This window comes from Peromyscus leucopus, chromosome 5 (genome assembly GCF_004664715.2).
Source record: "Peromyscus leucopus breed LL Stock chromosome 5, UCI_PerLeu_2.1, whole genome shotgun sequence".
In the NCBI taxonomy this organism is placed as follows: Eukaryota; Metazoa; Chordata; class Mammalia; order Rodentia; family Cricetidae; genus Peromyscus; species Peromyscus leucopus.
This window is the reverse complement of record NC_051067.1, coordinates 30,098,783-30,111,142: the sequence shown is the minus strand read 5'-3', so window position 1 is coordinate 30,111,142 and position 12,360 is coordinate 30,098,783. Positions and strand designations below refer to the sequence as shown.

Genomic DNA, 12,360 nt, shown 5'->3' with positions numbered 1-12,360 from the left:
AAGGACCACGGGTATTATACACATGCTTTTTATTAGTATAGATATCTTAGACAATACTGAAATCTTGAAAGGAGGTCCACACTATTACGTCAACAGTGAATTTCTGACAGAGGCAAACTGAGCACCATAATTTACAAGTAGAAAGACCATGCTGGAGGACAACAGAAGTTCACTAAGGGTGCACAAGGTATCTGAGAAGTTCTCAAGCCTCATCCTCGCCCTCCTCCTCCTCAAACTCGCCCTGCTCATCAGCCGTGGCATCCTGGTACTGCTGGTATTCAGACACCAGGTCATTCATGTTGCTCTCTGCCTCAGTGAACTCCATCTCGTCCATGCCTTCACCCGTGTACCAGTGCAGGAAGGCCTTGCGCCGGAACATGGCAGTGAACTGCTCCGAGATGCGCTTAAACAGCTCCTGGATGGCGGTGCTGTTGCCAATGAAGGTGGCTGACATCTTGAGGCCTCGGGGAGGGATGTCACACACGGCCGTCTTCACGTTGTTGGGGATCCACTCCACGAAGTAGCTGCTGTTCTTGTTCTGCACGTTGAGCATCTGCTCATCCACCTCCTTCATGGACATGCGGCCCCGGAAGATGGCGGCCACGGTCAGGTAGCGGCCATGGCGCGGGTCACAGGCGGCCATCATATTCTTGGAGTCGAACATCTGCTGAGTGAGCTCAGGCACTGTCAGGGCTCTGTACTGCTGGCTGCCCCTGCTGGTCAGAGGTGCAAAGCCTGGCATGAAGAAGTGCAGGCGTGGGAAGGGCACCATGTTCACAGCCAGCTTGCGCAGGTCTGCATTCAGCTGGCCTGGGAAGCGCAGGCAGGTGGTCACCCCACTCATGGTGGCTGACACCAGGTGGTTGAGGTCGCCATATGTGGGTGTGGTCAGCTTCAGGGTGCGGAAGCAGATGTCATACAGGGCCTCGTTGTCAATGGAATAGGTTTCATCTGTGTTCTCTACCAGCTGGTGGACGGAGAGGGTGGCATTATAGGGCTCCACCACAGTGTCAGAGACCTTGGGTGAGGGCATGACACTGAAGGTGTTCATGATGCGGTCTGGGTACTCCTCCCGGATCTTGCTGATGAGCAGGGTCCCCATGCCTGAGCCAGTGCCTCCCCCCAGTGAGTGGGTCAGCTGGAAGCCCTGGAGACAGTCACAGCTTTCAGACTCCTTCCTCACTACATCCAGGACGGAGTCCACCAGCTCAGCACCCTCTGTGTAGTGGCCCTTGGCCCAGTTATTTCCTGCACCACTCTGGCCTGCAAGAGAGAAAGAGAATATTAGACACTTAGGAAGTCATTGGTGATGTCATTGGACTATGAAGAAAAGGAAAAACTGGCCTTAGAATATCTTTAGTAGTCTTTGGTATACACTGTATTATGGGAAGGAAATATTGTCAATGTATCAAGGACCTAAAAAACCCTGGGGAATCATAATAAAGTAAGAATCAAGTTGAAGAGGACACATTTTAACAATACTCAGTAGCTTCTAAAATTAAACATAGGGAACATTCTGTAGATACTCTTAATTATGTATAATTAAAGAGTCAGTGCAAGGCAGATCTAAGCATTTGGCCTACACCTTGGTCACTGAAGTGGTTACCTGGCATCACTGGTCCTTTGAAATCACCTGCAGCCTGTGATGCCCTCTTTGAAGACTTTCATCCTCTCCACCCCTCCCCCTAGAGGCCTCTCCTCATGGAGGCCTTTAACAGCCCCTACAGGCCCACACTCTCCTCTGAGCTGTCAGGAGTGAACAGACATGATATTGTCAGCTGCATAGGTGAGGTCAGGACTTGTGGTCTGTGGACACAGGCTCAGCTGGGCACTGCACACACAACTATAAAGCCCATGGCTGCTGGGAAGGGGTGAGTCATTTGGCCAGCTCCCATGGAGCATGACGACTTACCAAAAACAAAGTTGTCTGGCCTGAAGATCTGGCCAAAGGGTCCTGACCTCACTGAGTCCATGGTGCCTGGCTCCAGGTCCACCAAGATGGCCCGAGGTACGTATTTGTTGCCTGTGGGGACAAGAGCTGACTTACAACTGGGCTTGGCAAGGAGATAGATGTAGCTGCATAATTCATTACAGAAATCCCAGCATTGAGACAAAGGAAGAAAAAGAAAATGGAGACATAAAGCATGCAGAAATCTTCAGGAGCTATAAAGTGCTTTTATTTATTTTATTTATTTATTTAATTTTTGCAGTTGGCATTTTCAATGAGATGCAGAAAGCATTTCCTTGTTGTTTGCATGCTCCTAGGCCACTTCCTCTGCCACAGCATGGAAAGCAAGGCTGACATCCAAACCCTTACCAGCAGCTTCATTGTAGTACACATTGATTCTCTCCAGCTGCAAGTCGCTGTCACCATGGTAACTGCCAGTGGGGTCGATGCCATGTTCATCGCTTATCACCTCCCAAAACTGAAATGCAGAGAATCACATCATGCTTAGGATGCTAACTGCCACCCAGAAAGGCCTTGGTCAGACAGCAGGCAAGAGCCTAGGGAGCTGCTGGCCCCTGTGTGTTTGGGCAGCAGCTGCCGCAGAGGGTCTTGGAAATGCGCAGTGAGTGCATCGGCCATATTATGACCAGAGATGCAGGGCTGGGAGGAGCCTGGAGAAGGAAGTGGGCACAGCAGATCCCCTGCCAGAACTGCAGCGGCAGCAATTCTCTCACTCCAGACAGGGTTGAATGTTACTACATACAGGCTGATGGATGGGAAAGGGCAGAAGGGAAGATCAGGTGCCCCGCCCCCTGCGCCTCATGGGATCAATGACTGCTGGCACAGACTTCATGGCAGCTTTCAACAGCCCAGTTTTATACACCTGACTGACCTACATATTGGCTTTCGGGTATTAACCTCGGGCTAGGAATGTTTGGGATGGGCAGCGCAATCCTACCAGGGCGCCTGACAGCCCTGGAAAAAGCTGGCCATCCTGAGCATACAGCCTCCATTGTGACTTGGCAGCAGGAAAGGGGGTGGGGAGGTTGGGTGGGCAATATGGCGGTGTTGAAAGAGACCACGTCCTTGTACAGGCGCCCGCCCACACCCATGTCGAATGCCCACTGCTGCCTCCAGGCTGCAGTCGGGTCTCACAGCCCCAATTCTGTGCAGTCACCTGCTGTCTCACAGACGAGAAAGACGACCAGTGCATTTTATGTAAAGTCTAGAGGAGCACTTGTAAGGGAATTCGTCTAACACCCTCGTCTGTTGGCCCAAAGAGACGCCTCTGTAACGTCTGTCAACCCAATGACACTGCATTTTTTTCATTCATATGACAGACAAAAAAATATATACAAATTACATTTGACACGAGGTTCTCAACACGTATGACAGTGACCCCCCGACCCAAATTTCAGAGACGAAAAAACCCAGAGGAATGTCATCTGCATCCCGCAGAAGGGTTGTGTCCCAAAGCAATGTAGTGGACCCTGATTTAAGACACCCTGTCACGCTCATCGTGGCAGGTTGAACGGCTTTCAGGACCTGGCCCGCCCAGTAGCCAGCGGCAGAATGCGTCACTGGCCCGGGCTCCTCTGGCTTCCCTAGGCTCGACTAAGCCCCCGGCTCACAACCTTGGGACCCCCGCCCGAGCGGACGACCCCACCCACTCCCTCCCCAGGGGCGCGCCCACCTTAGCGCCGATCTGGTTGCCGCACTGGCCCGCCTGGATGTGCACGATCTCGCGCATGGTGCTGGCTGCAGAAGGGGTGGAGGCGCTGGCCCTCGGAGCAGTGCGTAGACAGAGGGCTGGGGAGCGCAAAGACTTGTCGCCCTCCCCCAGCTCAGCCTTTTATACCCGGGGACCCGCCCGGCCGCGCTGACGTTATGGGGGCAGGGCCGAGGGGCGGAGCGGCAGGGACTGCGGCACCGCGAGAGGGAGCCGGGGCGCGGTGCGAGGTGCAGGGGTGCTCGCCCTGCATCCAGCGTCCTAGCGCTACTGCCTCCCTTGGCCGATCCTGCTGGCTTCCCCTCAGCGTCCACCTGAGCTGCTCCGCCACTGGCGAAACCTTTGGGTCACACTGTGGTTCCTCTCCCATCTCGCCCACTCCCCACCACTCAGGGACTAGAGATTGGGGTCCCGCCTCCCCAGTAGCAGGACAGGAGTCGCCTCGCTCTTGGAGTTGGAGCCCAAAACTGAAAATGCATACTTCACTAGATGTCAATCTGAGCAGGGGCAGGTGCATCTTGGGCTGATGACCGAACTCCCTCCCCATCTCTTTCAAGTCTGGGTGGCAACTGAGGGGCGTTAAACTGCAGGCTGGGTACCGCTTGGGAGGAAGAGGGGATGTTCCGAGAGGTGCTGGGCTGCTTTTTCAAGGACAGAGAGAATGTGCTCTGTAGATTCTCTGTAGAGAATGTGCTCTAGGTCGATTGCTGGGCTGGGGGAGGAAAAGTGCTCGGAACCAGATTTGTCATATATCTGCTCTGAACTCTTGAGTCCTCAAAGTCTCTTCTTAAATGTCGAAATTTCTCCATGCGTGCACATGAGCAAGAGAGCGAGGAAGAGGAAAGGGTGAGTCTAATATAGCACTGAGGTCAAGTGTACTCCTTCCAAACCTTAGGCCACCTGCGAGGTAATTTTGGTTGCTGTTAGCCACAGGTGGCTACTGAGCTCTTGAAACACAGGGTCCCTTCCTGAGTTGAGATGTTGCTGTATGAGAAACACAATGGTTTCCATGGGCTTAGTAAATTAGCCAAAGAACTCCACTGATAACAGGTCACGATGTTCATGTTTGGATACAGGGTTTGAAATATTTTTTAAATGATTCACACGTATAAAAATATGATAGCCAGGAAAATAAAAAATACTGGTGCGGTCCACATTCAGGTCTCACGTTACATTTCTCTTGGTTAGTGCTGCTCTATAGCACGCATCATAATTACCCTGATTCCGTCTGTCAGAAAAGCAAGGTTTACAGCTACAAAGCCAGAAAGCCAAGGAACCTGCATTCTTCCTATCAGCAGAAACCCTGGGTGAGTTTCAAAGGTTTAGTGTGAGGGCTGGACCGACAGGAGCTATTCTTCGTTGGGTTTGGAACAGTGGACAGGTAAACAGGAGCCTCCACCTTTTCCTCTTGGGAGCCAGTTTCTTCAAACATCAAATAATTATAGGTGCCTTGGAGCTGGCTTTGTGAGCAGGAAATGAGAAGGTATATATGAAAGCAGGCTGCGTTTATAAAGCAAAGATGCTTCCATAAAGTCCAAGGTGATGCTGTTGTAAAGGTAGATCCTGCTTGCCATATTAATATTGGGTCATTCGCCGAGGTGGAAGCCACAAGCCAGTCACTCACGAATTAGCCCGGGCTAAGTCCCATATTCATGGGCTCTGCTTCAGGGAACCAGCCTTCCAGGCTCCTCCATCCTAGCAGGCAGGCAGTGCTGGTACCTCCTCAGATGGGAATGGATGTCCTAAATGTTCTTCTCTCTCCCACCCACCACCACTGAGTATCAGCTGGATAACCTGTCAGCTGTTGGGTCCCCACTGGCAGGTTATCCAGCTGATACTCAGGGACAAGGCTTGGCCTCCATCTCTTCCCCATTCTGCCTTCAGTTCCATTTCTTGGCTCTTTCTTTTAGCTAGAACCTTCCAGACCCTCTGCAGAAAAGGCCCTGCTTTGGAGAATGTCACTGGTTATGGCATTTTACAAAGTTTTCCTGGAGAGAGTTGCCCATTGGCCTGTGTTGCTTTGTTCATGGTAGAAGTTTAAGGCCAAGAGGAGCAGAGGATATGACTCTGAAGGGATGACCCTGGGATGTGAGGTTCCCCTAGCAGACATAAACTAGGTCACCTCAGGGAGTGCGGCTTTTCTACTGTTTCTTCTCTGAGTCCTCCAGCATTTCCCCTTTGAGCCTACCTCACTGGGTAGAAATACTGTGCTGAGAGACAAGCAGCACTCAGTGTGCTCTGGACACTGAGTAGCCTGGAAGTAGGTGAACAGTGACTGTGTTGCTCAGGGCAGGAACAGGCTCCTGAAGACCATCTGCTTTGGGCATTATCTGGAGGCAGCCTGCTTCCGCCATCGGGCGCCCAGCCCTGATGTCTATTAGTGTATAGTCAGGGAAACAGAGATTTTAAACAATGCCTGCCCTGCCCGGAGTGACTCATCTGAGGGCTGTTTGCTTTCCTCTGTCTCGCTCTCTCCAGTATGACTATCCAAACTCCATCCCACTATCATATCACAAGGCATGGCTGCTTTGTGGTGCTCAGAGCGCATGACAGGAGGAAATGAGCCAAGTAATTCTCCCTGCTCTCAAACAGGTCTCTGAAGAGCTTTGTGGAAAACAATTAGCCCTCCTTTTGTTTTTCTCATTTAAAAGGGCAGTTCTGCTGGCTATTGGGCAGGTCATGTATGGTAAGGGACAACAGTGTCCTCCAATTGTAGGCCATTTCCTGCTTTAGACCTGATGTCACCAGCATCATCCCTGCCCTGAAGGCATTACAGAGTAGCAATGACAAAAATTGAGACGAGAGGGTGGATGGCTGAGCATGGATTCAGGTCTTACCCTTCTCTCGTTCTGCCCAGTTTCCCTTCTGGCCTTCACCAGGCTCCACCATGAAGGGTCCCAGTGAGAAAGCTTTGGGGAACAGTGTTCTGTGGGTGTATGTTAGTTGCAACCTTGACTGATGCTCCTTCTGTAGGTGACAGACATACTTGAGACAGATTTGTCAGCCCACTTATAAGGGACCTAAAATTTTGAAAATATTAGTTTCAGCATTAGCCCCAACCAAATCTATTGATTTTGCATCAGATAACAGTAATTTAGAGTAAATGTGTAGTGATAGTTTCCAACCACCTTCAAGGATGTGTCAGGTACTTTTTACAAGTATAAATCTCCTTTGTAGATGGAAGAGTCTCCTCCTGGACAGAGGCTGAACTCATCTTAAGCTCTAATTCCACAAATATTTGTTATGGACATGCTTCTTGGCTATAAAATTTAAAAATTTAGAGCTGGCAAATAGCTCATAAGTAGAGATATTTGCTGTACAAGCCTGGCCACTGAGTTCTATCTCCAGAGCCCCCATGAAGGTGGACAGAGAGAAGTGACTTCACAAAAAGTTGTCCTTTGGTTTCCATGTGCATGTGCATGTACTTGGGCACATGTGCCCACACACAAAATCATTTTTATTTTAAAATTTAGAAAGTATTAAGAGGTCTGGTGTATCCACTCATCTCTAGATGTGCAGTATGTATTTCACTATTGATTTGTTTGTTTGTTCGGGAGGTTGTTTGTTTGTTTATTTTTTCTCTGTGTAGCCCTGGCTGTCCTGGAACTCACTTTGTAGACCAGGCTGGCCTAGAACTCATAGAGATCGAGGTCTACCTCTGCCCCCAAGTGTTGGGATTAAAGGTATGTTCCACCACCCTGCTCACTATGGTAGTAGCTTCCTTTTTCCTCCACTTGTGGGTGGAGGTGTTGTTGTTCCTTCTGACCATAATGTTAACGTTTGCCTTTGTGATCAAGAACAAACGCTATCTTCTTATTCCTTGACTTAAATCAGATACAATGTTACAAAGTCCCAGACCCATGCAAACTTCCCTCAGCTGCTGTCAAGCTCCCCATCACCTAGACATACCAAGTCCACAAAACGAATTGTTTCATATGGCTAAGGCTGTCAGTGTGAAGGGAAGAACCACCCCCACCTCATTCCCTGGCTGGTAAGAGCACAGGCCACACAGGCTGAGTGAGTGGGTGCCAATCTCAAAGGCCTAACCTCTGTGTACTCACTTCCTGGTCTGTGAACTGCAAATAATCATCTTACCAGCCCTCTGCATCTGTATATTCATCTAACCATATTTAAGGAGTCAAAATTATTTGAAACAAATGCTCCCAACTGGGTGTGTATCAACTTTGTTGTCATTGTCTAAACAATACGACATACACAGTAAATACAACATGATATGTATAATGTTGGGTGTTGTTAGTAATCTAGAAATAATCTGTAGTCTAAACGAGGCTGTGCATAGGCTGTGAAGAGTCTGTACCATTTTATATAAGAGACTTGAGTATCTATCTAATGGACTCCTGGAGCCCATTTCCATGGCACTGAGGAGCAACTGTACCTCCCTGGGGCTGTTACAAAGACTCAACAGTCCAATGTGTAACAGCAGTTACAATCCCACCTGCCACATAGCAAATGTTGGTTACATACATCTGAGTGATTGCAGCTGGCATGATTTCCTCTCTACCCTCCCCCACCCCCCACTTCTCTGCCCTCTTCTCTCCCTCCCCCACTCAGGGAGCTTGCATTCCTTATTATTCTTGCCACTGTGGCAAAATATCTGATAAAACAAGACAGGGAGGATTTATTTGGGCCCCTGATTGCAGAGGGTTCAGTGTGCATTCCTTCTGTCCCATATGCTCCTGCCTAAGTCAGAATCAGCTCATGTCAGCGCCACAGTTTGTACCATCCATATCCCCCAGATGCTCTTGCATTAAAGTCTTGATTGCTAGCATCTGGTCCTATAAGGGGGTAGCGGAACCTTTAAGAGGTGGGGTCTAGTAGAAGGAAGTTAGATCACTGAGAGAATACCCTTAAAGGGATATTGGGACTCTGGCCCTCACCTCCTCTCAGTCTTTCAATTCTTAGCCACCATTCACAGAACACTTTCCTTCACCATCAGTTTCCACCCTAAAGTACCCACATCCACCGCAGGCCACAAAGCAATGAGTCAACCCATCACTGACCGAACTGCTAAAATTAGAAGCCAAGTGAAACATTCTTCCTCCTGACATTTGTTTCATCCCTGGCATTTTGTCTCAGGGACAGGAAGCTGACTGACACAACTACTTTCTATACGGTGCTCTAGTTTAGTAGTTCTCAACCTGTGGGGTGAGATATCAGATATCCTGCATATCATTTACAATTCATAACAGTAGCAAAACTACAGTTATGAAATAGCAACAAAAATAATTTTATGGCTGGCAGGCACCACAACATGGGGGACTGTATTAAAGGGTCGCAGCACTAAGAAGCTTGAGAACCACTGTTCTGCTTAATTGAATCTTTTCTGCCCTCTGTGCCCCATGCTGTTGTGGGCACACCCTTCTGTTACCTTGTGTACTCTTGGTCCGTGAGAAGGACCAGTGGACTGCAGATGTGGCAAAACAGTGGCACTCTTAAGCAGCCGGTTGAAGCATCCTTTGAATGATCCTCTCTACACAAGCCCCTTGGGTCTGCAGGTCCCCAGAGGACCCCCTGCACCACGCAGGGCAGCAGAGTGAGGCACCCTAACCTGCGAGAGACCTTGTTCCCATTTCTTCGCAACACTGTTTCCCTCATCACCTATTCACAGAACAACCAAGATCTGTTTTGCCAAGGAAGTTGGGTGGGGCTGAACATGCCACCCTCCATCCTGCTAAGCTAGTGTAGAAAACACTATTCAGTTCTTCCAGAACATTCCGGAGCCCCAGATCTGTTCAGTTTTGCTTTCAAGGCAAATAGCAACTTGGGCAGGTTGACATCAATATTTTCTTTTCTTCTGGAGGGAAGGATGCCAGTTGTTTGCACAGAGACTAATAATTCCGCCTTTGCGGAAAGTGTGCAGGGCAGAGTTTTGCAGCAAACATTTGCAAGCATGGGTTAGAGAGCCTGGCTCGGAGATGGCTGCCCTGTGTGTTCATCCACGAGGGCCCTTCCCGGCCACACCGCTGTATTTCAGCCTCTGATTCAGAAACGACCCTTCCTTCCCTGTCCCTACCGTGGTCGGTGCTGCTTTCTCAAGAGCAGTCTGTATGGGAGGCTGAATCCAAGGGGAAGTGCTTTCTAAACACCAACCAACATCCTTTAGCTAAAAAGGAATATTGGAGTAATCGTTTCAAAAGTGTTTATTGGGCTGAGAGCACTTCAGACATGAAAACAAAACAAAAAACAAAAACAAACAAACAAAGAACAATAACAAACTATCCAGGGCTGCCCTGACTATATAACTGGGACCTTCGGAGAAATCCCAAATCGTTTCTGGTTGTCATGTCTTTTTATATCCCAGATTAACCCCAGAAACAGCAGACTAATTGGAAGGGTTGCTGCTTCACATCTGTCACTATAGATTTGTTCAGTGCCACATGTACAAAACAGCCCTAAGCACTATCTTCAAGTGTCAGATGTAAGACGAATTTTAAAGGTTTTTTTCTATAGTTGGCCCACGTAGCCCATGCACATGGCCCATCCATGGAACCAACCAATCATGGATGAAATATATCCAAAAAAACAGAAAGAGGTGTCAACACTGAGCATGTGCAGACAGTTTTTCTGTCATGCTAAACAACTATTTGCCTAGCTTTGCCATCGTATCAGGGATTATCAGTAATCTAGAGACAACACACGGTAAACAGGAGGAAGTGTGTAGGTTATATGCAAACATCTGAACATTTTATTGGCATCCACGGGGATCTTGGGACCAATCTCCTTGGATACCAAGAAATAATAGTGCTCATAGCCCCAAATGTTGCTACTAATGTAATACCACCAATACTTCATGGCTATTCTAACACGAAGCATGCATGTTAGAAATACATACATACATATATATATATATAATGTTATATAATATTACATATATTCATTATAATGAATTTATATGACCTTTCTAAAATTTATTAGGATGTTTTCCTCCATTATAATGGACCTATGTGACCTCTCCAAAGTTTATTAGCCAGATCACCTTTGTCATTTGGCACTACAAACAAAGGGCTTACTAACGAATGAGCTAAGTTATTTACCCTGTGATAAGCACAGGTTTATCTGAGTCCAAAGATCATGTTATTTCCATTCTACACAGTCCATGTGTGTTAGGCAGATTCTAAGATGACCCCTTCTCCAACTGTTCAAACACTAATCTAAGTACTGCTGAGATGGGTTTTTATAGGCAGGTTTCACATCAGTTTGCCTTAAGGTTTCCTGGGTAGGCTGTCTCTAATGGTCCCCCCAAAACAAGACTGTTAGCAGCTGCGACAGAAGAGCACCTCAGTTTGGACCATCAGGCTCAGTGTGCTCGCCTGTTGACCTCAAAGTGAGGGCTACTGTGTCACAGAAAATGGCTAGACACTTGTAGATATGGAGAGCAGTCTTTGGTGAATAGCAGTAGAGATGAGAAGGCCCTCAGATGAATTGAGTGAAAAGAGCCTCTGAGCTTCAGATGACAGTGTAGGCCAGGATGGTCCACTCTGTGATGTCCTGAGGAAGGGACTCATCTTCAATGCTAGGTTCCTGATCCCTGGAGACTGTACAATGATTGCTTTACTTTTAGCTGCTCAGTTTGTAGTGACTTATTACACAGGAATACAGAACTCACTGAAGACGGAAGATGAGGCTTGGTGAAAGGGATATGCTTGCAGAGTTCCTGGAAAAGCTACTGTCCCAGCAAAGGGAAGCCTAAGGCCGGGAAGATGAATTATTTGTTCTGTAAAAGGCAATAATAGTTTATAGAAGTGAAGAGTTCCTAAAGAAGATAACAAACAAGAGAAGGAAAATGCCGAAACCAATCAATGTACGAGTAACTACGATGGATGCTGAGCTAGAATTTGCCATTCAGCCCAATACAACTGGCAAACAACTTTTTGACCAGGTTGTAAAAACAGTTGGTTTACGTGAGGTCTGGTTTTTTGGGCTGCAGTATGTAGACAGCAAAGGATATTCTACGTGGCTAAAACTGAATAAAAAGGTGACACAGCAAGATGTTAAAAAAGAAAATCCTTTACAATTCAAGTTTAGAGCTAAATTCTTTCCTGAAGATGTGTCTGAGGAATTGATTCAAGAAATAACACAGAGACTTTTCTTCTTGCAAGTTAAAGAAGCCATCTTAAATGATGAAATATATTGCCCACCAGAAACTGCAGTTCTTTTGGCTTCGTATGCTGTCCAAGTCAAGTATGGAGATTATAATAAAGAGGTTCACAAACCAGGATACCTGGCTAATGACAGACTCCTACCACAGCGTGTTTTGGAACAACACAAACTGACCAAAGAGCAGTGGGAGGAGCGGATCCAGAACTGGCACGAAGAGCACAGAGGGATGCTGAGGGAGGATTCGATGATGGAGTACCTGAAGATTGCTCAAGATCTAGAAATGTATGGCGTCAACTATTTTGAAATCAAGAATAAGAAGGGCACTGAATTGTGGCTGGGTGTTGATGCTTTGGGTCTGAATATTTATGAACATGACGACAAGTTAACACCTAAAATTGGTTTTCCCTGGAGTGAAATCCGAAATATTTCATTTAATGACAAAAAATTTGTTATAAAGCCAATTGACAAAAAGGCACCTGATTTTGTTTCTATGCTCCTCGTCTGAGAATTAATAAGCGGATTTTGGCCTTATGCATGGGAAACCATGAACTGTACATGAGAA

At 47.6% G+C, this 12,360-nt stretch overlaps 2 protein-coding genes across 2 annotated transcripts; one reads left to right on the top strand and one right to left on the bottom strand.

Moving 5' to 3' along the window:
- Window positions 1–12: 12 nt before the first annotated feature.
- On the bottom strand, window positions 13–3,794 carry LOC114701310 (tubulin beta-2A chain). Its single transcript, XM_028881399.2, has 4 exons — window positions 3,642–3,794; window positions 2,318–2,426; window positions 1,913–2,023; window positions 13–1,263 (listed from the first exon to the last, which is right to left on the bottom strand). The coding sequence occupies exons 1-4, from the start codon at window positions 3,696–3,698 to the stop codon at window positions 203–205; spliced, it is 1,338 nt and encodes a 445-aa protein (XP_028737232.1). The 5' UTR covers window positions 3,699–3,794; the 3' UTR covers window positions 13–202.
- Window positions 3,795–11,342: 7,548 nt separating this feature from the next.
- On the top strand, window positions 11,343–12,318 carry LOC114701325 (radixin-like). Its single transcript, XM_037205828.1, has one exon. The coding sequence runs from the start codon at window positions 11,482–11,484 to the stop codon at window positions 12,301–12,303; it is 822 nt and encodes a 273-aa protein (XP_037061723.1). The 5' UTR covers window positions 11,343–11,481; the 3' UTR covers window positions 12,304–12,318.
- Window positions 12,319–12,360: the final 42 nt, after the last annotated feature.